This window comes from Cetorhinus maximus, chromosome 1 (genome assembly GCF_964194155.1).
Source record: "Cetorhinus maximus chromosome 1, sCetMax3.hap1.1, whole genome shotgun sequence".
Taxonomy (NCBI): domain Eukaryota; kingdom Metazoa; phylum Chordata; class Chondrichthyes; order Lamniformes; family Cetorhinidae; genus Cetorhinus; species Cetorhinus maximus.
In genome coordinates this window covers 48,506,840-48,533,238 of record NC_135879.1, presented here as the reverse complement: position 1 = coordinate 48,533,238, position 26,399 = coordinate 48,506,840, and the positions used below count along the sequence as shown (strand labels likewise).

Here is a 26,399-nt window from a genome sequence, read left to right as displayed (position 1 = left end):
GCCTCAGAATAAAGGGAAAACCTTTTAGAACAGAGATGAGGAGAAACTTCTTTAGCTAGAGAGTGGTGAATCTATGGAATTCATTGCCACAGAAGGCTGTGGAGGCCAGGTCATTGAGTGTATTTAAGACTGAGATAGATAGGTTCTTGATTGGTAAGGGGATCAAAGGTTACGGGGAGGAGGCGGGAGAATGGGGTTGAGAAACTTATCAGCCATGATCGAATGGTGGAGCAGACTTGATGGGCCGATTGGCCTAATTTCTGCTCCTATGTCTTATGGTCTTATGGTCCTTCCCAGCTGGAGCCTTCACAGGCTGCACGGGACAGAGGACGGCCGCCAAGGTCATCAAGGCCAACAAGACAGCAGAGTCAGCAGGCTGTCTCACAAGCCACTCTGATCGATGGGGCGGCACGTAGACATAGCACCTGGAAACGTAAGCATAAGGCACGTTAGGCACTCAACGGGTATGTCACTGGTGATTTTGTGTTGGCCTTAGAATAGGGAAAAATATACTTATCTTTGCAATAGAGACGTTTCTATTATATGTTGGACATAGTAAAGTCCACTTTTTTGACCATGGCTGAGGGTGTTTCCTTGGTGCTGCATTTGTCTTTTTCACAGACATATTTGAGTGGACATTGATGTTTCTGTACTAAGCCTTTATTTGCAGCTGATGAGGTGGAAGATGTAGCACCTAAGTGCCACGTGTGGAAGCGCCAGGCAATGCTGCTCCTGCTGATCCATGTGTGTGGAGCTAGCTGAAGGTTCATTGGATTAAAGTGTCCCGGGTGTCCCTGCCTCCTTGGTGTAATAGCAGGTCAGCATGCTGCCCCTCATCATTGCCCCGTGCTTCCTCATCGTCTGAGCCACTGCTGGATTCGTCATGTGCAGCCGCATCCACCGTGTCAAGGTCTTCATTGTCCACTGCATCCCCCCTTTCCAGCGCAAGATTGTGCAGAGCGCAGCAGACTACCACTATCAGAGAGACACGATCTGGAGGGTACTGGAGGGTCCAGGCAATGGAAGCACATCTTGAGAAGACCAATGGCTCTCTCCACCACAGCCCTTGTGGTGCCCTGGCTCCTATTGTACCAATGCTCAGCTTCTGTTCTTGGATGGCGGAGAGGCATCATGAGCCACCTTCGCAGGGGATAGCCCTTGTCACCCACCAGCCAACCATCCATCAAGCCGAGCTGGAGCACTGAAGAGCCCCGGCACCTGGGAGTGTCTGAGGATTTAGGCATCGTGGGAGCTGCCTGGGTACCTTGCACAGACTTGTAGAATCAGCATCCTGTGATCACACACTATCTGCACTTTCATGGAGTGGAAGCCCTTCCTGTTGTCGAAGGCACTGGGCTTACCTGCTGACGCCTTGTTGGCCACATGTGTACAGTCTATTGCACCCTGGACGCGGGGGAAGCCAGCAATGGCCGCGAAGCCTCTGGCTTGGTGTGCCTGACTTGCTTGGTCGCAGCGGAAGTGGATGAAGATCAATCCACGCCTGAACAGAGCGTCTGTGACCTGCTTGACACAAGTGTGTACAGCTGATTGGGAGACACCGCAAAGATCACCCACCAAGCCCTGGAAGGAGCCAGAGGCATAGAAGTGGAGGGCAACTGTGACCTTAAGAGCCGCTGGCATGAGGTGTCCACCCACACACGTCCCCATTAGCACATCCTTTAGATAATATCACCACCATCAACACCCCTTTGTCCTTTTGTCTATGACATCTTTGGCAGTCTCTTCTTGGTCTCCACCTATCACTGGCCCCCTATCGAGCTCTTCTGTTCCACCCCCTTCTACCAGCTTATATTTCATCTCATTTCTATATGTCTTAGTTCTGATGAAGGGTTATAAGGACTCAAAACATCAACTGTATCACTCTCCACAGATGCTATCAGACCTGCTGAGTATTTCCAGGTATTTTTGTTTTTGTCCCACCAATGTTTGCTGCCCCTTGCTGTTTTTGAGCTCCACCCAAACAGATTCCATATTTTGTTTTTCCGATTTGAAATCCTCCTTAACTAATGTACTGATCCCATCTTTATTATCAGTGCAAACCCCCCCTCCTTTTCCTTTTTGCCTGTCCTCCTAAATGTTGAAAATCCTTGAATATTCAGTTCCCAGTATTGATCACCCTGTAGCCATGTTTCCGTAATGGCAATTAGATCATACCCATTTACCTCTATTTGTACCTTTAAATCATCTATCTTGTTGCAAATGCAGCGTGCATTCAGGTAGTGTGCCCTTAACTTTCTCTTTTTAATATTATTCCACATCCTAAGCCTAGCTGATGCTCACCTTCATTTCCCCTGCCTTCTAATTTCGCTGGCTACTCTTCTACTTCTTGTTACCAGCTTTAATTGCTTCCAATTTGAGCTACCCCTCACATTCCCATCCCCCTGACAAGCTAGTTTAAACCCTCTCCAACAGCACTAGCAAATCACCCTGCGAGGTTATTAGTCCTGGTTCTGTTAAGGTGTAACCAATCCATTTTGTACAAGTCTCACCTGCACCTGAACTGGTCTCAATCCCTCAGGAACCTGATGCCCTCCTAACACATCAGTTCTCCAGCAACATGGTCAATCGCTCAATCCTCCTATTACTATGCTCACTAGCATGTGGCACTGAGTGTTATCTTGAGATCTGAAAGCATTAAAGACGATGCAGAGAAGATCCACAAGAATGGTTCCAGGGACGAGGAACTTCGGTTATGTAGATAGATTGGAGAAGTTGGGACTGCTAGAGAGTGGACCTGGGTGAGAAGGGCAACGGCGGCAGGAGATTAAAACCGGTGGCGGAGAGGGAGGCCCAGCACACGGAGAGCGGACCTGTGTGAGAAGGGCAGCGGCAGCGGGAGATAAAAAACAGTGGCACAGAGCCCCAGCAACCTATTTCTACCTGTCAGAGCTGAAGTGTGATGTCAAAGGAAAACAGGTAGGTGATTGGTGGGTATCTCTTCCGTGTCCCTTTTGATTGGCCAAGTGGTTTAAATCAGAAGATGTTATTACAACTGATCAGTACAGTTAAAAAATTCACTTTTAAAATATTTAGCATCCAAATTAATTCAATAAATAGAACACAGATGGCTGGGCAGGCGATGTGTTGCAGCTGTAGTATGTGGTAGCTGGTGAAGCTGGTGGACGCAGGTGCGATCCACGGTGACCACATCTGCAGCAAGTGTTGGTTACTCGAGGAACTTCAGCTCAGAGTTGATGAGCTGGAGTCCGAGCTGCGGATGCTGCGACACATCAGGGAGGGGGAGAGTTACCTGGACACTGTGTTTCAGCAGGCATTCACACCCCTTAGATTAATTACATCAAATTTGGACCATGGTCAGGGTGTGACTGCAAGTGAGGCAGGTATGGGGATCCTGAATTTAGCTTTGGAGGAGCCTCAGCAGTTTCCCTTGTCCAATAGGTATGTGGTTCTTGTTCCCTGTGTAGACGAGGGCACAGACTGCAGGGAGGATGAGCGAACTGCCCACAGCACCATGGTACAGAACGCCATTCAAGTGGGGGGGAGAAAAGAGAAATGTAGTAATAATAGGGGATAACATAGTTAGGGGAATAGATACTGTTATTTGCAGCAAAGACAGAGGGTCCCAAAGGCTGTGTTGCCTACCTGGTGCCAAGGTTAAGGACATCTCTTCTGGGCTGGAGAGGAACTTGGAGTGGGAGGGGAAGGATCCAGTTGTCGTGGTCCATGTAGGTACCAACAACATAGATAGGACTAGGAAAGAGGTTCTGCTGAGGGATAATGGGCAGCTTGGGGTTAAATTAAAAAGCAGAACCACAAAGGTAATAATCTCCGGATTACTACCTGAGCCACATGCAAATTGGCGTAGGGTAAATGCGTGGCTTAAAGATTGGTGTGGGAGAAATGGGTTCTGATTCTTGGGGCACTGGCACCAGTACAGGGGAAGGAGAGAGCTGTTCAATTGGGACGGGCTTCATTTGAACCATGCTGGGTCTGTGTCCTGACGAATCATATAACTAGGGTTGTAGATAGGACTTTAAAATAATTAGTGAATTGAAGGGAAGTTTAAAAAATCAAAAAGAAATGAGAGAGCAGAGGTGCAGCGTAGTGAAGAGGCAAACAATGATCAAAGTTTGACAGGAAGGGGCAGAAAACATAAGCAGAAGAGTACAGCAGAAATCAGAACCAGAATGAGTAATAATGGTAAAAAGTCAAAGCTTAAGGCTCTTTATCTGAATGCACGCAGCATTTGTAACAAGATAGATGAGTTGATGGCACAAATAAAAATAAATGAATATGACTTGATAGCTGTTACAGAGATGTGGTTGCAGGGTGACCAAGGCTGGGAACTCAATATTCAAGGGTATTCGACGTTCTGGAAAAATAGGCAAAAAGGAAAAGGAGGTGGGGTAGCTTTGTTAATAAAGGAAGGTATCAGTGCGGTGTTATAGGAGCAATAGATCGTGATGTGGAATCAGTTTAGGTGGAAATAAGGAAAAACAAGAGGAAGAAGTCACGGGTGGGAGTCGTCTATAGGCCCCTGAAGAGTTGCCTCACTGAAGGACAAAGTATAAATCAGGAAATTATGGAGGCGTGTAAGAAGGGCGCTACAATTGGCATGGGTGATTTTAATCTGCATATTGACTGGACAAATCAGATTCGCAGGGGTAACATGGAAGATAAAATTGTAGAGTAGATCAGGGATTGTGTCTTAGATCAATATGTTGCAGAACCTACCAGGGAACAGGCTATTTTAGATCTAGTAATGTGTAATGAGGTGGGGTTAATAAGAGATCTCATAGTTAAGGACCCTTTACGGGGCAGTGATCACAACATGGTAGAATTTCAAATTCAGTTTGAGGGGCGAGCAACTCGGGTCTCAAACCAGTGTCCTTAACTTAACATTTAAGCAGACATTTCATAACGCTCAGCAAAAACCTATCCCAGTCAAAAAAAAGGACTCGATGAGAAGGATGAACCACCCGTGGTTAACAAAGGTGGTCAAGGAGAGTATCCAATCAAAACTAAGGCATACAAAGAGGCTAAAACTAGCGGTAGGCCAGAGGATTGGGAATTTTTTAGTAACCAGCAGCAGATGACTAAAAAGCTAAAGAGGGAGAAAATTGATTATGAAAGTAAATTGGCAAGAATTATAAAAATAAACAGCAAGAGCTTCTACGGGTATATAAAAAGAAAGAGAATGGCTAAAGTGAGCGTGGGACCCTTGGAGGATGCAACTGGAGAATTGATAACAGGGAACAGGGAAATTGTAGATAACTTAAACCAATATTTTGCTTCGGTCTTCACGATGGGGGACATTATAACCATCCCAAAGATATCAGATAAGCAAGGAGCTAATGGGAGGAAAGATCTTGTTACAGTCTCTATCACAAGGGACAAAGTATTTGACAAACTAATGGAAGTAAAGGCAGACAAGTCGACAGGACCTGATGGCCTACATCCAAGAGTTTTAAAGGAAGTGGCTGCAGCGATAGTGGAGGCATTGGTCGAAATATTCCAGAACTCATTGGATCTGGGAGGGCCCCTGTGGATGGGAACACTGCTAATGTGACACCCCTGTTCAAGATGGGAGGGAGACAAAAAAGCAGGAAACTATAAGCCATTCAGCCTAACATCTGTCATTGGGAAAATGCTAGAGTCCATTATTAAGGAAGAAATAGCAGGGCATTTAGAAATGCTTAACACAAACAGAGTGAACATGGTTTTGTGAAAGGGAAATCATGTTTGACAAATTTGCCAGAGTTCTTTGAGGATATAACAAGCAGAGTTGATAAAGGGGAACTGGTAAATGTAGTGTATTTGGATTTCCAGAAGGCATTCAATAAGATGCCACAGAAAAGGTTATTGCACAAGATAGGAGCTCATGGTATTAGAGGTAATGTATTAGCATGGATTGAGGATTGATTAACACACAAAAGACATAGAGTAGGAATTAATGGGTTTTTTTCAGGTTGGAAAGGCATAACTAATGGAGTGCCACCAGGATCAGTCCTAGGGCCTCAATTATTTACTATATATTAATGACTTGAAGGAGGGGGCAGAGTGTAATGTATCCAAATTTGCTGATAATACAAAAATAAGTGGGAGGGCATAAGGAATCTGCAAGGGGACATAGATAGGTTGAGTGAGTGGGCAAAAACTTGGCAGATGGAGTTTAATGTAGGAAAGTGTGAGTTCATGCACTTTGGTAGGAAGGATCAAAAGGCAGATTATTATTTAAATGGAGACAGACTCCAAAAAAGTGCAGCACAGAGAGATCTGGGTGCATGAAACACAAAATGTTAGCATGCAGGTGCAGCAAGTAATTAAGAAGGCAAATGGAATTTTGGTCTGCAATGCTAGGGGCTTAGAGTTTAAAAATAGGGAAGTCTTGTTACAACTGTACAGGGTGTTGGTGAGGCCGCACCTGGAGTACTGTGTTTAATTTTGGTCCCCGTATTTAAGAAAGGATATACTGGCATTGGAGGCAGCTCAAAAGAGATTCACTTGGCTGATTCCAGGGATGAAGGGGTTGACTTATCAAGAATCTAAACAGGTTAGGCCTTTATTTATTAGAGTTTAGAAGAATGAAGGGTGATGTAATTGAAACATACAAGATTCTGACGGGGCTTGACAGGGAAGATGTTGAGAAGATGTTTTCACTAGCGGGGGAATCTCGAACTAGGGGGCATAGTTTTAAATGAGTGTCCCCTTATTCTGTAACTGAGATGCAAAGGAATTTCTTCTCTCAGAGGGAAGAGAATATCTGGAATTCTCTACCCCAGAGAGTTGTGAAGACTAGATCACTGAAAGTATTTAAAGAGGAGAGACGGTGGCGTAGTGATATTGTCACTGGACTGGTAATCCAGAGACCCAGGGTAATGCTTTGGGGCCTCGTGGTCATAATCCCATCACGCAGATGGTGGAGTTTGAATTCAATAAAAATCTGAATTAAAAGTCAGATGATGACCATGAAACCACTGCCGATTGTTATAGAAACCCATCTGGTTCACTAATGTCCTTTAGGGAAGGAAATCTGCTGTCTTTACCTGGTCTGGCCTACATGTGACCCCAGACCCACAGCAATGTGGTTGACTCTTAAATGCCCTCTGAACAGGGCAGTTAGGGATGGGTAATAAATGCTGGCCTAGTTAGTGACACCCACTTCCTATCAACAAGTAAATTTTTTTTAAAAAGTGGTAGATAGATTTTTGAAATATTGGAGAGTTGAGGATTATGAGGAGCTGGCACAAAAGATGAGTTGAGGCCTGGGGCAGATCAGCCATGATCTTATTAAATGGTGGGGCAGGCTTGAGGGGCCGAATGGCCTACTCCTGCTCCTGTTTCTTATGTTCTTATATTCTCTTTGAAGAAGAGAAGGTTGAGAGCAGTTTTGTTGGAGGTATTCAAAATCATGAGAAGTCTGGACAGATAGGCAAAAAACTGTTCCCATCAGTGGAAGGATAGAGAACTAAAGGGCCTTGATTTAAGGTGGTTGGCAAAAGCAACAACAGCAAACTGAGGAAACTGATTTTTACACAGCAGGTGGTTAGTGGTTGGCCCTCATCACAAGGGGATTTGAGAGCAAGAGTAAAGATGTCTTGTTGCAGTTGCGTAGAGCCTTGGTGAGACCTCAACTGGAGTATTGTGTACAGTTTTGGTCCTTTTATCTAAGGAAGGGTATACATGCCATAGAAGTGTAATGGAGGTAAACCAATTTAATCCCTGGGATGGCAGGATTGTTTTATGAGGAGAGATTGGGGAGATTGGGTCTGTATTCCCTTGAGTTTCGAAGAATGAGGAGTGACCTCATTGAAACTCACAAAATTCTTACAGGGTATGACAGGGTAGATGTAGATAAGATGTTTCCTCTGGCTGGTGAATCCAAAACCAGGGGACATAATCTCAGTAGGCCATTTAAGACAGAAAAGGAGGAATTTCTTCACTCAGAAGGTGGTAAATCTTTGGAATTCTCTGCCCCAGAAGGCTTTGGGAGCTCAATTATTGAGCGTGTTCAAAACAGAAATCGATAAATTTCTGAAGACTAATGATATCAAGGGGTATGGAAATAGCATGGAAAAGTGGTATTGAGGTGGATGATTATCCATGATGTAATTGAATGGTGGTGTAAGCCCGACAGGTGGAATGGTCTATTCTGCTACCGTGTTCCTATCTGGAATGTACTGCCTTGCAATGGAGCATATTCAATCCAGCCTTTCAAAAGAGAATTGGATCTGAAGAGAAAAGTTTGCAGGGCTATAGGGAACAGACAAAGGAATGGTAGATGAATTTCTCTTGCAGAGAGCTGGCCTATAAACATGACAGACCAAATGGCCCCCTTCTGTTCTGTAACCATTCTACGGGCAGAATCTTACAGTCCCCCTCTGCCTGCCCAGATCTATCCACAATTTTACGATAGGATAGGCAAGGCCTAGGTCGGCCTGCCCACCCTACCCCAATTGAGGCACCGAAGTGGGAAATTACTGACCACTGTAGGGCTGCTTCCCGCTCAGCCTCAATTTTGAGATTTGGGATTGGGGGCAGGGGTGTGGTGCAGGGTGCTCCTTCAATGGCCTCCTTTCCACTTTGGGTGCCTTTCCACAAGGTCTGTCCCCTGCAGGTGCTCCCTCAGCACACCTGCCCACTGGCCTCCATCAAGAACCCTACCTTCTCTCTACACCTCTCCACAACTCACTATTCCATCATAAGATCATCCGCACTTACCTGGTCCTGGATTCCGGGACTTTGAATCTGGGAGCTGCTTGTATTCCCAGTCCCGGTCACTGCTGCTACTGACACTGCTGCCAGGGAAACCCCACCATCTGAAAAACCCTGCTGTACAATTTGTTCTATATTCCTCAAATATTAAACAAAGCACTTTGGATTTCAATAGCTAAACCTAAAGGAACTGCCAATCAGACGCAAAGTATATTTTTGTTGAAATATAACAAACCGCAAAGTATATTTTTGTTGAAATATATAGCTTGGTACCTCACTCAAGATTTCTCCCAGCAGACTAAAATAAACTATCCTTAGAACATTTGTAACAGTTTATACTTGGAATGTTATTCTGTATGTGACTGATTTAGTGACTATATTAATGAAGTCATTATTGAGCTAAAAGTAAACAAAAATTGTGAATTTTTACCATTTTCAAAGTCTGGTTTACAGTTGATAAAAACATTTGAAATGTTAAGGATGGTTTGAAAACATATTCATTCATCTAAATGTTCATCTATTTTTCAGATTGCTGTATTCAGTTCTTCCCCATTCTGTTGCCAACGAGTTGAGACACAAACGTCCCATTACTGCTAAACGGTATGACAATGTAACCATCCTTTTCAGTGGAATTGTTGGATTTAACACATTCTGCAGTAAACATGCCTCAGCCGAGGGAGCTATGAAAATTGTCAACCTCCTCAATGATCTTTATACAAGGTTTGACATCCTCACAGATTCACGCAAGAACCCTTATGTGTATAAGGTGGGTTGCACTATTTTTATTGGGCTCAATTTAGAATTAAAGATTGGATTCCTGCACAGTATTAGTAATTACAAAATTCTCCTTCCGACATTGCCGGTGGGAACGGGTGCGGATGCGATTTGAAAATCACATTCCCGGAGGGCAGCACTAGGTTCTACTGCCTCCAGAATGTAATGCAATTTTCATGGGAGAACGGGACAAGAGTTGACTGGACCCACCATGCCACTAATTAAGTGGCTGTTAAGGTACTTGTGGAGCTAATTAAAAGGCCTCACTGGCTGTTTGGGATTTACACTGGGCAGGCACGGGAGCATGAAGTATCTAGAATTTGTCAGGGTGAATTTGATACACTGGCAGCAGGGAGCCATCAGGACTAATGGAAGCACCGCTCCAATCCCATACTCCTCCACAGCAAGCCTAGTCATGGATGTCACTCGCCTTTTTAAATGCATCTCGTTGACTATGTCCCATCTTCAGTCAACATCCAGTGCCGCTGATTGGTTGCTGAGCCTCCCTCCAGCCAATCAGGCCATTTACATCTGAAAGTAGATGTGAGACAGGGTCTGGACACAGGACTGAACTGTCAGCCGAGTTCTTGACCCAGAATTGAAAATCCAGCCTGGAGTGTCAGTCAGCGGGAGTGATGATCATAAAATCACCTGCAGAGTTGTGCGCACCTGGTTTGCTGTGCCTTAGTCTGCAATCATAGAATCATACAGCCCTGATGAAGGTCATTTGGCCCAGACCTCCCTTTTGCTTGCCATTTCAACACTCCACCCTGCTCTAATGCCCACAGGTCCGTCCTTGGCTTGCTGCATTGTTCCTGTGAAGCTCAATGCAAACTGGAGGAACAGCACCTCATCTTCCGACTAGGCATTTTACAGCCTTCTGGACTGAATATTGAGTTCAACAATTTTAGATCATGAACTCTCTCCTCCATCCCCACCCCCTTTCCGATTCCCTCTTCTTTTTTTCCAATAATTTATAGTTTTTTCTTTTCCCACCTATTTCCATTATTTTTAAATGTATTTCCTTTCCATTGTTTTATCTCTACCTTTTAGCCTTTTTTGATTCCTTTCCCCCACCCCACAAGGGCTATCTGCACCTTGCTTGTCCTGCTTTCTACCCTTAATTATCACATTCCTTAGATAATATCACCACCTTCAACACCTCTTTTTCCTTTTGTCTGTGACATCTTTTGGTTATCTCCACCTATCACTGGCCCTCTATCCAGCTCTACCTGTCCCACCCACCCTTAATCCAGCTTATATTTCACCTCTCTTCTATTTTTACTTAGTTCTGTTGAAGGGTCATTCGGACTCGAAACATTAACTGTGTTCCTCTCCACAGATGCTGCGAGACCTGCTGAGTTTTTCCAGGTATTTTTGTTTTTGATAAGGACATTTGATGTGTCCACTGTTACTGCGCCAAACAGTTTTTGAATCCACTGCACAAATTTGCTCATGAATAATTTTTCCATGATAGTTGAATTAAAGCAATTTTGATTCTATAGTGATGGTTCTGAACTATTAAAAAAGCATAACTTACATGCCCTTTAAGATCACCAGCAAACATTGTACGCGAACAGAATTAAGAAATGATGTGTGGTTCTCCTTGATGTTGGATATTCTAATCACCTCTTCTTGTCAGACCAGCAGCCTCCTTGGACCAACAGCTATAAGTTTCTTCCCCCAGGTTGCTGTGACTCCCCAGCAAAGGTCAAGGAGCTTGCTTCTGATATATTAACTAACCCCAAGGTTAGAAAACTGCCCGAGATCGTTGTGGCATAATGTGGGCAGAAGTGTCCGTCTGCTTCACTTTTACTAAGAACATGGTGAAATAAATGGAAAGCCCAAACCAGCATGACCAGGCTGCACTCAGAAGCTGACTTAGACGTGTCACTGAGGCTGCCAGTTTTCTTCATTCCCCCATACCATAAGCTGTCAAGTGCCTTGCCCAAATGGTCAGTTTTCAAATGAAAGCCTGGGCCGTAAGGCCACAAAATTTGGTTGTGTAATGCCTGTGCTTTCAGCTCTATGGGTGCTGTTTCAGGTCCAAGATGGTGTCTGTGGTGTGTGTGTACATGTCTGGTGCTGGTTGTGCCAGAGCTCATTTTGGTAAGGGCATTACGGCATGCACAGGGAGTGTATGTTGGAAGCCTGCAAAGTAGGTAGATATTTATATCCATAAGCATATAACATTGATTTATCATCAGTGGTGTCATTTCAATCCGAATGCTCCAACTAATGTCCTCTCTTGATGCTGCAATAAAAGCTATCACAAATCAAACATTCCAAGCTAACTTTATAATTTGAACCATCAAATATGATATCAAAGGTTAACTAATCACCCTTGTGCATTCCCTCAGTGTCTGTTTAGCATGTGCCTTTGCCTTCCTGGTGCTTTGCAGTGTTACCCAATGGCTGCAGCATAGCTGATGGATTGCCATGTAAGGCCTAGAGGAAAAGGAATTCCTTTTCTCATGGGGTCATTAGTCTTTGATATTCTCCAACTCAGAGAGCAGTGGAGGCTGGGTCATTGAATATATTCAAGGCTGTATTATACAGAGGTTGAATCTACAAGGGAGTCAAAGGTTGTAAGGTGTGGTTGGGGGAAACAGGTAGAGAAGTGGAGTTAAGGCCACACTCAGATCAGCCATGATCTTATTGAATGGTGGAACAGGCTCGAAGGGGCAAATGGCCTATTCTTACTCCTATTTCTTATGATCTTATGATCTAACGATGGAGGATTGTTGACTTACGGCAGGGAAATTGCATATGGCCATGGAGAATGACCTCAAGTAACTCTGATTCTAGAAGGCCAGACCTTGGCATGGGTGGCAGCAATCAGGGCTGGTTGGCTGATAGTCAATATCAAGAGCACTGGCAGAATGAAAGTGATTGGAGGACAATTGCTGTCATCCTGAGAACCACCAGCAGGTTTGTGCTTCACAGTGACATGCCACTCCCATGGGGCAACACCTCATCAACCCAAGCAATATGTTGGAGGACAGATTGCTGAACTGCTGTGAGACCCTACAAGCCCCTTTGCAGTAGCATCCACAGCTATGAAGGCAGCAGTCTGACCTTGAGAGGCAACATTACCATCAAGCCAAGGGATCAACGCTGGTTTAAGAATAAGTGCAGGAAGGCATGTCAGGCGTATTACCAGGCATGCCTAAAAATAATGTGTCAACTTGGTGAAGCTACAACACAGGACTACTTGCATGCCAAACAGCGAAAGCAGCATGCGATTGAAAAACTGAGTGATCCCACAACCAACGAATCAGATCAAAGCTCTGCAGTCCTGCCACATCCAATCATGAATGATGTTGGACAATTGCACAACTAACCTCCTAAAGAGGCTCCACAAATAATTTGTTTTCGATGGGGAAGCCCAGCAGATCAGTGCAAATGACTAGGCTAAAGCATTTGCAACCATCTTCAACCAATCCATCTCAGCCTCCTCCTAATGTCCCCAGCATCACAGATGCCAATCTTCAACCAATTCGATTCACTCAATATGCTTTCAAGAAATGGGTAAAAGCAATGGATAATACAAAGGCTATGTCCCCTGACAACACCCCAGCAATACTGAAGACACATGCTCCAGAACTAACCACATCCTGAGTCAATCTGTTCCAGTACAGCTACAACACTGGACAATGTCAAAAATTGCCCAAGTATGTCCTATCCACGAAAAGCTTGAAAAATCCAATCCGCCCCAATTACTGCCCCAACAGGTCATCAACAAAGTGATGGAAGATATACAAGATGTACAACAGCAACCCAGACCTCTACCATCTAGAAGGACAAGGGCAGCAGACACAGAGAACACCACCACCTGTAAGTTCTCTCCAAGCCACACACCATGCCGACTTGGAACCATATTGCCATTCCTTCACTGTTGCTGGATCAAAATTCTGGAACTCTCTTCCTGACAACACCATAGGAGTACCTGCACATATGGGCTGCAGTGGTTCAAGAAGGCTACTCACTGCTACCTACTCAAGGGCAAATAGATATTAGTAACAAATACTGGCCTTGCAAGTGATGCCCACATCCCATAAGAGAATTTTAAAAACCAAGGTAAGTTTTTACGAGAGCAGTCTGACTTTCTACTGTAGCACTCAAACATTGGGAGGCTTCTGCTTAGCTTCAACAGAAGCTGAGACATCAGCCAGCAGACTATGCATCATGGTTGGTGGAGTGAATGGTTTTGCCACCACTTCAACACTGGAAGGAAATTGGCTGCAAACTCTGAGGAAAGTCATGTGCAAGGTTGGTGCTGGGCTCCTCCATGATCCTTAACAGTGATAGCAGGCTTTCTGACAGGCTTACTGATGCACTGAACATCTCAGTGTGCATGCCCATTGGTCTTTATTGTAGGCTGCCCTATTGAAATACTCATCTAAATATTAATTCCTATCAAAGCCAGTTGGTGAGGTAGGAAACTAGATGCTAATCTTTTACTTAATACTAGATTTATTTACAGAAGGCAACACCGCAAATATCTGCCTGCTCTCTGACCAAAACCCAGTGTCCCAGTAGTCTTTCTTTATACCCTTTTGATAGTATGAGCTCAAGGTATTTAATCAATCAATGGCCTTCACCCCTGTATCTATAACCTTGAAAATACAATTAACAGACCATTAATACTGAATCACCTACAGCAGAACTCTCCTGTGAACTAGTCCTCCAGTGAGTTGGCACCACAATATACTTTTCCCATCCTGGCTGCCAACAATCAACCATGACTTTAACTTCACAATCATAGCTTTATATACTTAGCTGCAAGCCTCACACCCACATCTCACAGCTTGCACACATTGCCACTATTCAACCATGTCAGGTACATCATCCAGACATATCTCCCCACACTAACTAACACACACTTCCGTTTCTCTTGCAGAATAAGGTGGTGTACTCATGACCAACAGCTCATCGTGTGCAGATTCCATTCTAAGCCACGCTCTAAAGTACACACAGTATCAGTCTGGGAGTGAGTGACATTTCTTCTTGAAACACTCTATCCTGCTCTTCCACCTCCTTCACTTCCTTCACTACCTGCACAGTTTGCAGTTCTTGGGTATCTGAAAGGAGAGAGCCACAAGACAAAGAGTGTGGTTTGAAGAGTTGTGGGGGAAAGCAGGAGGTGCAGGCTTAGACTAGCTGCAGTTTGTAAATCATAAGAGGTTGTGGGTCAAGAAAAAGTGGGACGTGAGAAGGAGGATTAAGTAGGAAAGTACTGTCAACTTTGGTTTCAGCCCTGCTGCTGGCCTTAGTCATGGCCAGTCCAAGCCAGCACGTGGAGCTGGTCCCCAGCCAGTCAGGTACTGCTGCCCATGAAAGTACGCCAACTTGTTCTGCTAGAGAAAAGGAAGTGTGTCAGTCCATGTGCTGCAATATGTTTGGGTGATGTGCCTATCATGGTTGAATAGCAGGCAGTGTGTGCAAGATGCGAGATGTGGGTGTGAGGCTTGCAGCAATGCTAAATGTGTGAGAATAAGGTGAAGCTGTGAATGTGAAGTTAGAGGCATGGCTGATTGTTTGGAGGTGAGTGAAGATGGAGAGGTGGCAAACTGAGCAGTGTGTGAGGCTAGTGGTGCCATTGGTGGGGTATCATATTTGAAAATGCATTCACTGATCTTGATCACTCATCGGAGGTCATTGAACTTCTTGCAGTACTGCATCCGTTCCCTCCGAGGTAGACTGCTGGTATGGTCCACATGATGACTATCAGCTCCCATTGCTTTCATCGTGTCTATTTGGAGGACCTCCTGCTCCCCTGCAGATAGGTGACTTCTCCCATCCACAACTCCTCAATCAATGCCCTCAATGCAGCTTCAAAAAACTTTAGAGGCCATTACTTGCTATATTGTGCTATATTCGGTGTGGTTCCTGCTCACACACTCTTCTGTAATCAGTTCCAGAACCTGCTCCAGCCAGAGTGCACCTCACCTATAAGCGGTAAAGGCTGGAATTAAGTGATGGTGGCCTCTCATGATTCTTCACCCCCTGCTTAAGAGGTTAGCCAGTCAGCAGCGGTCTTTGTGCTAGCTGCATATTACAGTTATTTAAATGGACAAACGCTGACAGTATATGTGTTGCCTGCATTGGAAACAATGGCTGCAGGTTAAACGCCAGATTTTGGGCCTTAACTAATGTCGTAGCGCAAGCACAGGTTATAACATCATAGGAACATTACAGCCTAATATGATTCTATAGTTATCCAAATTATTTATACCGTAGGGTTGTAGAGATAAGCCAGGGAACTACAGACCAGTGAGTCTCACATCAGTGGTAGGGAAACTATTGGAGAAAATTCTGAAGGAGAGAATCTATCTCCACTTGGAGAGGCAAGGTTTGATCAGGGATAGTCAGCATGGCTTTGTCAGAGGGAGGTCATGCCTAACAAATTTGATTTAATTTTTTGAGGAGGTGACCAGGTGTGTAGATGAGGGTAGTGCAGTTGATGTAGTTTATATGGATTTCAGCAAAGCCTTTGACAAGGTCCCACATGGGATACAGGGTAATTTGATAAGGTGGATTCAAAATTGGCTTAGTTGTAGGAGACAGAAGGTGATGACAGAAGGATGCTTTAGTGACTGGACGCCAGTGTCCAGTGGCGTACCACAGGGATCTGTGCTGGGTCCCCTATTATTCGTCATTTACATAAACAACATAGGTGACTATATGGGGGGGTAGGATTAGTAAGTTTGTGGATGACATAAAGATTGGCTGGGTGGTTAACAGTGAGGTTGAGTGTCTTGGGCTACAGGAAGATACAGACAGGATGGTCAAATGGGCAGATAAGTGGCAGATGGAATTTAACCCTGAAAAGTGTGAGGTGATACACTTTGGAAGGAGTAATTTGACAAAGAAGTATTCAATGAATGGCATGACACTAGGAAGTTCTGAGGAACAAAGGGACCTTGGCGTGTGTGTCCATAGATCTCTGAAGGCGGAGGGGCGTGTTAGTGGGGTGATGAAAAAGGCATATGGGACACTTGCCTTTTTCAATCGAGGCATAGATTACAAAAGTAGGGAGGTCATGTTGGAGTTGTATAGAACATTGGTGAGGCCACAGCTGGAGTACTGTGTGCAGTTCTGGTCACCACATTATAGGAAGGATGTGATTGCACTGGAGGGGGTGCAGAGGAGATTCACCAGGATGTTGCCTGGGATGAAACATTTAAGTTATGAAGAGAGGTTGGATAGACTTGGGTTGTTTTCGTTGGAGCAGAGAAGACTGAGGGGGCGACCTGATCGAGATGTACACGATTATGAGGGGCATGGACAGGGTGGATAGGGAGCAGCTGTACCCCTTAGTTGAAGGGACAGTCATGAGGGGACACAAGTTCAAGGTGAGAGGCAGGAGGTTTAGGGAGGATGTGAGGAAAAAACCTTTTTACCCAGAGGGTGGTGACGGTCTGGAATGCGCTGCCTGGGAGGCTGGTGGAGGTGGGTTGCCTCACATCCTTTAAAAAATACCTGGATGAGCACTTGGCATGTCATAACATTCAAGGCTATGGGCCAAGTGCTGGTAAATGGGATTAGGTAGGTATGTCGGGTGTTTCTCATGCGTCGGTGCAGACTCGATGGGCCGAAGGACCTCTTCTACACTGTGTGATTCTGTGATTCTGTTTTTGCCTTATTTCTGTAATTCTATTCTTCACTCTCTGTGAAGAACATTGGGCCATCCTGAGGCTGAACAAGGAACTATGTAAGTGCAAAAGTAAAATACTGCAGATGTTGGAAATCTGAAATAACAGAAAATGCTGGAAATACAAAGAAGGTCAAGAAGGATCTGTGGAGAGAGGAACAGAGTTAACATTTCAGGCCAATGACCTTTCATCAGAACTGTGAAAGTTAGAAAATTAATATGTTTTAAGCAATGAAAGGGGGGGGGCAAAAGAGCAAAAGGGAAGGTCTGTGATATTGTGAAGGACAGGAGAGATTAAGTGACAAAAGAGTTAGTGGGGCGAGGCCAAGGGAGTGATAATAAGAACATAAAAATATAAGAGATGGGAGCAGGAGTAGATCATATGTCTTGTCGAGCCTGCTGCACCATTCAGTATGTTCATGGCTGATCTTTGGCTCCAGTTCCGCTTTCCATAGAACCATAGAAAAGTTACAGCACAGATGGAGGCCATTCGGCCCATCTTGTCCATGCCAGCCCGAGGACACCCAGGTGCCTTTTCTAATCCCACCTTCCTGCACCCGGCCCGTAGCCCTGCAGCTTACAGCACTTTGGGTGCAGATCCAGGTACTTTTTAAAAGAGTTTAAAGTTTCTGCCTCTACCACCAATTTGGGCAGCGAATTCCAGACACCCACTACCCTCGGCGTAAAAAAGTTCTTCCTCATGTCCCTCCTACATCTTCTGCCACTTATTTTGAATCTATGTCCCCTGATTCTAGAATTCTCCATCAAGTGAAACAATTTTATCCTGTCCACTCTATCTATTCCCCTCATAATTTTGTACACCTCAATCAAGTCACCTCTCAGCCTTCTTTGTTTCTGCCCACTATCTATATCCTTTGATTTCCTGAGAGATTAAAAATCCATCTATCTCAGCTTTGAATATATTCAACAGTGGAGAATCCATAACCCTCTGGGGTAGAGAATTCCAAAGATTCTCCTTTTCTCAGTCCTAACTGATCAGCCTCTTATCCTGAGAATGCGACCCCATGTTCTAGATCTGCCAGCTGGGAGAAACAAACTCCATATCTACCCTATCACGCCCCTTCAGAATTTTGTATGTTTCTATGAGATCACCTATGATTCTTCTGAACCCAGAGAATGATTTATAAGTGGCAGCTTATCAAATGCTGTTTGGAAATCCAAGTATACTACAACTACTGGCTCTGCTTCATCTACCTGACATCCTCAAAAAACAAATAAATTCGTCAAACACAATTTTCCTTTCATGAAACCAGCTTAACTTTGCCTGACCCTGCTATGTACATTGTTAAGATTTTTTAAATAATTAATTCCAGCATTTTCCCAACCGCCAACGCCAGGCTAACTGGCCTGCATTTCCCTGTTTTCTCTTTCCCTCTTTTCTTGAATTTGCTAACTTCCAATCTGCTGGGACCATTTGAGAACCTAGGGACCTTTGGAAAATCATAATCAACACATCCACTATCTTTGCAGCTAGCTATTTTTGAACCCTTAGATAGAGACCATCAGATTTGTTGGATTTTAGTCCCTTAAAGTTTTTCTCTGCTGATATCAATTACCTTAATTTTCTCATTCTTATTAACACCTTGGTTACCCTCTATTTCTGTAATGTAACTTGTGTTGTTTTCCATGACAGGCATACAATATGTGTTTAACGTCACTGCCATTTCCTCATCCCTCATGATAATTTCTCCTGTACCTGCCTCTAAGGGTCTATAGTTTACTTTATATAATTTCCTTTTTGTTATATTTATAATCTTAGCTAATCTTTCCTAATGTCCTTTTTATCTATTTATAAAAGCCCTTACAATCTGTTTTCATATCCCTGGCTAGTCTACTCTCTCATATTCTATTTTATTTCTCTTGTATCAACTTTTTGCCGGTGCTTTGTTAGTTTCTAAAACACTCACAATCCTCAGACGTACCAGTATCCTTTGCAACATTATAAGCCTCTGCTTTTAATCTAAGACTGTCACTAACTTCCTTAGTGAGCCACAGATGGAGCTTTCTTGCTGAGATTTTGTTTTTAAATCAAATGTATTTTTGTTGAACATTTCAAATTGTTCTTTTAAATGCTTCCTACTGTTTGTTTACCTTTTAGTCTATTTATGCAATTAACCTTGTCCAATCAACCAACCTCCCCTCATACCAATGTATGATTTACTTAGGTTTAAGCAAAGGTTTGTGATTGGAGTATGTCAGATCTCAGATTTCCCACCGATGCAGGGTGCGATTGATTGTATTCATGTGGCGCTGGGATCTCCATCGCAACAAGTGGTCAACTACATTAGCTGCAAGGGCTTCCATTCACTGAATGTGCAGCTGGTGTGCGACCATCAGAAACACGTCCTGCAGGTCTGCGCACGGTTCCCAGGGAGTGTCCCTGACCCCCACATTCTCAGTTGGTCATAGATCCCTGATATCTTCCAGGATCCACAGGCAGCTCGCTTGCGCTCTGTGATCAGGGTCATGTCATGGAGACAGAGCCGTGAAACTTTAAATGCACCTGATTCTTTGTCCACCTTCAGCACCTGACCCCTTCCGGAGCACAGCATCACAGGTCACAGATGCTGAAGAGATGGGGGCCCAGCCCCACCTCAAAGGTGCTGAGGGCACACAGAGAGAATACCGGAACTCTATGACACATGCCTATGACATTCTGGCAGCAATGACAAGCACCATCGATGTGCCAGCATCAGTAATGTGTCCAGGGAGTGTAAAGCCGGATCATTACTTCGGTCTGAAGACTGAAAAAAGCACAGGGAAGAGGCCCTGGGCTGAGACACCTGTCTTTGTCTTGTGCAGGAACCAAGGTTTCACATCGAGTAACATGAACACTGCTCATCAGAACAAGGAGCCATAGGCAGGGAGACATATTCTTGTGAGCATATTTACATTAGTGAACGTTATGTACAAGTGATTAATATCCCTGCCCAGGCTGTGCAGCTATATCATCTTAACCTTCCTAACCACGCCGCAATGTCTTGGTGCTCTCTGCACATCCACAACAGAGGCGGCGGCAGCCTGCTGACTGCTAGGCCCTGTCTGTGGAGGAGATTCGGTTGAGCCGGGCACCCCTGGAGTCACCTGGATGGATGGCCCCGGGAGGTACACCAGCTGATCCTCCTCCCTATGGGTGCCTGGAGTCCCCTGGCTGACTCCTTGTGGAGAAGGGGTAGGTGGAGTGAGATTGAACTGCCCCACACCCCTCTCACATTGACACTGTTGGAGGCCAACTAAGGCATCAGCGATGGAGTTGAGCCCGCGTAGCAGTGCAGGAATGATGCCCTGGAACAAGGTCTCCATGGCGGCCGCCATCCTACCAGTGTTGACCTCTGCATTGAGGATACCCTCCATCATGTTGTGTGGCACTACCACCATGCTAAATGGGATAGATTTCGAACAGATCTAGCAACTCAAGACTGGGCAGCCATGAGACACTGTGGACCATCAGCAGCAGCAGAATTGTACTCGAACACAGTCTGTAACCTCATGGCCCGGCATATCCCCCATTCTACCATTACCATCAAGCCAGGGGATCAACCCTGGTTCAATGAAGAGTGCAGGAGGGCATGCCAGGAGCAACACCAGGCATACCTAAAAATGAGGTGCCAACCTGGTGAAGCTATAACTCAGGAATACTTGCATGCCAAACAGCATAAGCAGCAAGAGATAGACAGAGCTAAACAATCCCACAACCAACAGATCAGATCTAAACTCTGTAATCCTGCCACATCCAGTCGTGAATGGTGGTGGACAATTAAGCAACTCACTGGAGGAGGAGGCTCCACAAATATCCCCATCCTCAATGATGGAGGAGCCCAGCACATCAGTGCAAAAGATAAGGCTGAAGCATTCACAGCAATATTCAGCCAGAAGTGCCGAGTGGATGATCCATCTTGGCCTCCTCCAGAGGACCCCAGCATCACAGATGCCAGTCTTCAGCCAATTCGATTCACTCCACGTGATATCAAGAAATGGCTGAAGGCATTGGATACTGCAAAGGTTATGGGCGCTGACAATATTCTGGCAAAAATACTGAAGACTTGTGCTCCAGAACTTGCCACACCCCTAGCCAAGCTGTTCCAGCACAGCTACAACACTGGCATTTACCCAGCTATGTGGAAAAGTGCCCAGATATGTCCTGGTGAGGTGAGAGTGACTGCCCTTGACATCAAGGCAGCACTTGACCGAGTGTGGCATCAAGCAGCCCTAGCATTGCTGGAGTCAATGGAAATCAGGGGGAAAGCTCTCCACTGGTTGAAGTCACACCTAGCATGGTTGTGGCTGTGGTTGATGGTTGTGGTTGTTGGAGGTCAGTCATCTCAGCTCCAGGACATCACTGCAGTAGTTCCTCAGGATACTGTCCTAGGCGCAACCATCTTCAGCTGCTTCATCAATGACCTTCGTTCCATCTTAAGGTCAGAACTGGGGATGTTCACTGATGATTGCACAATGTTCAGCACCATTCACGACTCCTCAAATATTGAAGCAGGCCATGTCCAAATGCAGCAAGACCTGGACAATATCCAGGCTTGGGCTGAAAAGTGGCAAGTAACATTCGCGCCACAGAAGTGTCAGGCAATGACCATCTCCAACAAGAGAGAATCCAACCATCGCCCTTTGACGTTCAATGGCATTACCATCACTGAATATACATCCTGGGGGTTACCATTGACCAGAAACTGAACTGAGCTAGCCATATAAAATACCGTGGCTGCAAGACCAGGCCAGAAGCTGGGAATCGTACAACGAGTAACCAACTTCCTGACTCCCCAAAGCCTGTCCACCATCTACAAGGCACAAGTCAGGCGTATGATGGAATACTCCCCACTCGCCTGGATGAGTGCAGCTCCCACAACACTCAAGAAGCTTGACACAGTCCAGGACAAAGGAGCCTGCTTGATTGGCACCACATCCACAAACATTCACTCTCTCCACCACCGATACACAGTAGCAGCAGTGTGTACCATCTACAAGATGCACTGCAGGAATTCACCAAAGCTCCTTCAACAGCACCTTCCAAACCCACAACCGCTACCATCTAGAAGGACAAGGGCAGCAGATACATGGGAACACCACCACCTGGAAGTTCCCCTCCAAGTCACTCACCACCCTGACTTGGAAATATATCGCCGTTCCTTCACTGTCGCTGGGTCAAAATCCTAGAACTCCCTTCCTATCAGCACTGTGGGTGTACCTACACCACATGGGCTGCAGCGATTCAAGAAGGCAGCTCACCACCACCTTCTCAAGGGATGGGCAATAAATGCTGACCCACCCAGCAAAGCCCATATCCCATGACTGAATAAAAAAAAATGCTGGCACTATCACCTCAGCCTGAAGGTGGATGGAGATGAAGGTGGACTCCTCCATCATGCCTTGCAAATTGAGGAGTGCAGTGGACATCCCTTCCTGATGTTCCTGAGCTTGCCTTTGCAGCTCCAGCAACTGTGACATGACCGAGTCCAGAGGCTGATCATCTTACTCAGACTCAGCAGATTTCTGGCCTCCAGCAGTCCTCCAAATGCCGGGGACCTGGGAAGTCCCCGCTGCTGCCTGCTGTGGATCAGACAGTGTGCTGTGCCCACCAGATTGTGATCCCGAGGCTACTCTAAATCTAGGTCCCACCTAGATTTGTGTGCTTTCAGATTCCACTTCAGAGGTTTGTTTGGAGCTTGCTTGGAGGCCCTGGGTTGTGAACTCCATCAGCTGTTTCCCAGATGTGCCTGCAAAAGCAAGGAGAGATAATTAGTGCATGGCAGTGGCCTGTGAAAGAGGACACATCATTCACAGCATGACTGTCTGAAGGATGTTGCACTGCTGGATCCTCACTTAGTGGAGCAGCGCCGACCTCACCATCAGCACAGCACCAGTTCAGATCCTTGCTGGTCAGCTGGATAGCTCTGTTTTCAAAGTTCATGAAGACCTTGATTTTAGGTATTCCTCCACCAGTCTGCGAACTCTCCCTCTTGTGTGCCAGCTTGTCCTGCATGAATAGAGATGGAGAGAGTGTAAGCGGGATGCCTGCCAGGCCAGATGATAAGTATGCCTGCCATGTGTGGGTGGTGAGTGTTCCCATGGACGGGATGAGGACAATGAAGGTGTGTGCGAGAGATTAAATGGTGATGTCCCTTGAACTGGTAATGAGTGAGATCCCTGTGGATGTGTGATGGGTTTGTGAGTGTGAGTTGAGAGTGACGAAAAGAGTGACTTACCCTGGTGGAATGGAGGAGATCATTCATCCTCTTTCAGCACTGGGTGGCTGTCCTCTTTTGTAGGGTGTTGGCGCTGACCACCGCTGCCACCGCCTCCCATGTTGGATTAGTGATGTTGCTGCCCCTCCTGCGGGCAGAACGGGGGTAGAGGATATCACAGCAGGCCTCCACGGCGTCCAAAAGGCACTCAAGAGATGCATTATTAAACTGAGTGGGCTGCAATTTCCCAATATAGAATGCTCAGTGTACAGTCTCATTAAGGTAAACCTGAGATACTAGATGACATTCATCCACTGAGCTTTTGTGTGCAGTGTCTTGGGGTAGCCAAACCATGGAACCACATTGCCACATCACAAAATAAACGTTGATAAACTCAACTACAGTCTTCTTGCCTTTCGGGGCCATGTCTTCTTGGCAGCAGTCGTGGGCTGGAAGCACTGAGAGGCGTTCGCATGGCTGCACTTTAAATATGGTTTCCAGTGTGATGAAGTGGCCGCCATCAAAACGGTGTATTTCCTGGGAATGCATAATTAATGAGGCAGGATTGGGACAAAACGGTGTGAAAAGCCGCCATTGCAGCTGGCGGGTAAAATGTCCTTTTTCCTGCCCGCTCCCACACTTAGTGTAAATCTGGGATGATGCTGCCCAAAAGTATTCTACAAACTCATCTTCCAGAAAAGTTGCCAAGTTGACTTGTCCGGTGTATATGACGATTAAAGTCTCTCACAATTATTAGATCATGTTTGTTCCAAGCTCCAATAATTTCTTGTTTAATGCTTTGTCCAACGGTATAAGTATTGTTCAAGAGCCTATAAACTACTCCCATCAGTGTTTCTGATTCTTGCTATTCCTAGCCTTTTCCATACTGATTCAACTTCTTAGCTCTTTACGCACAATATAATATAACAATATAACAGACAATAATGATTTCAGCTGCCTTAGCCCTAAATTCCTTCTCTAAATTGGTGTCAGAAAATGTCCAAAATGTTTTTTATTGGAATCAGTCTTGTTAACTATCTAGAGACCTTTTGCTATGTTGTATGTTCAAAATAAAGGGAAGTTGGTGTTGGTTGTTGTTTTAGTTCCAGAACTAAAGTAACTCTTGACAATAAGACTCTTTTGTGCTTTTGAAGTCACTGATCAGAAAATAGGAAATATCAGTGAGCCAATAATACCAGTCAGGAGAAGTGGCAAATTAAATGCAAGTTATTGCTTTTCACTCCGGACCAATCTTTGTTTTTTGCATTTGCACAAGCAAGATTGAGTTTTGGAAGAGATAAGAAATCTGGAGAAGAAATGGCCATAGAAACACTTAGGAGAAAGGGAGACAGAGGATTGTCAGATACTGTGAGGAATCAGACAGAAGAGATACAGAGTCACAAAGAAAGGCAAAGAGGTCAGATATCTCAACCTATAACAGATATTTTGTGGCACTACCAAAACATTTCTGAACAAATGGAAAAGTTTCATTTCAACATCTCCAAACTGCCCTCAAGGCTTAGTGAATTGGGACAGAGCAGTAATTATCTGTATTTGCTTAGTGCCTTTTATAGCCAATTAAATACTATCAAAGCATAGTGTCTATTGGAATTTAGGGAAACACTGCAGTCAATTTGTGCCATTTATCACCTTAAAAGGTAGGAAATGAGTCTCATGCACCATGAAAGAAACACACTTTCTACCTGAATAGATATGCTGAGCAGAAATTAAATGTGATGAGACACAGGAAATAAGTGTTGACACTGCATGAAGATATGACTGTGGGAATGTTTGGCCTAGAAAGTCTAAATAAAACATGATGTTTATATATAGAAGCATAAATATTTATTAGCTGTAATAAAGGCTGACTGAAGTGAAAGGCGACAGTAAATACTAAGTTAAAAGCAAAATACTGCAGTTCCAGGAGATCTGAATAAAAACAGAAAATGCTGGAAAAATGCAGGTCTGGCAGCATTGGTCGAGGGAGAAACAGAGTTAGCGTTTTGAAACCAATATGACTCTCCTTCAGAACTGGAGAGAAGTAGAAATGTGATGGGTTTTATGCTGTTAAGAAAGGCGGGGCTGGGGGGAGGTGTGGCAGGTGGAGCAAAATAGAAGGCCTGGGATATATTAGAGCGCAGGAGAGATTAAATGACAAAGATGTTGTGGAACACAAGACAAAGGGAGTGGTAATGATGGTACTAAAGACGAAGGGTGGAATCATCCCAGATTTGCACTAGGTGCACTAGCGGGCGGGAAAAAGGACTTTTTACTTGCCGGCCACACTGGAGGTTTTTGCACCATATCATCCCAGTCCTGCCTCATTAATCACACATTCCTGGAAAACATGCTGTTTCGCTGGCAGGTGGCCTCCGATTTGCCCGCCACGCCATCACCTCGTCGCTTCCTCACGCCAGGCGCCATATTTAAAATGCACCTGCGCATACAGCTCTCAGTGCTCCCAGCCCAGGACTCCTACACAGAAGATATGGCCCCAAAAAGGCAAGAAGACTGCAACCCCCTGATTCAGATATGTGTCTCTGGAACACCTTTTGGATGCTGTGGAGGCCCGCCGTGATGTCCTCTACTCCTGCTCTGGCCGCAGGGGGGGCAGCAACGTTGCCAATCTGGCTTGGGAGGTGGTGGCAGTGGTGTTAAGTGCCAACTCTGCCCACAAGAGGTCAGCCATCCAGTGCAGAAAGAGGATGAACGATCTCATCGGTGCTGCCAGGGTAATACAACCATCTCATCACCCTAAACTCACACACTCACAAGCCCATCACACATTCACTGGCATCTCACTCACTGCCAGCTCAAGGGACATCACCACCCATTCTCACACACAGCCTCATGTCTTAATCTGACCTCTGGAGATCGCCTCCTCATCCCGTCCTTGGTTCCACTCAGCACACAAACACCTGGCATCCTTCTCATTTGACCTGGCATGCACCTTGGTCACATTCTCTCCATCTGTCTTTACACAGGACAAGATCACGCACAATCAATGGGAGAGGTCCCAGACCAGGAATGGAGTGCCGGACATCAAGGTCTCCCTC

The 26,399-nt window shown here is 45.2% G+C and overlaps 1 protein-coding gene across 1 annotated transcript in view; it reads left to right on the top strand.

The window, feature by feature from the left end:
* The window catches only part of gucy1b1 (guanylate cyclase 1 soluble subunit beta 1), a 257,460-nt gene that overhangs the window by 183,810 nt on the left and 47,251 nt on the right, over positions 1-26,399 (top strand). Inside the window, exon 9 of the mRNA XM_078546718.1 lies at positions 9,226-9,463. Within this exon, the coding sequence (XP_078402844.1) occupies positions 9,226-9,463 (238 nt within the window). The remainder of the gene's footprint in view (positions 1-9,225; positions 9,464-26,399) is intronic.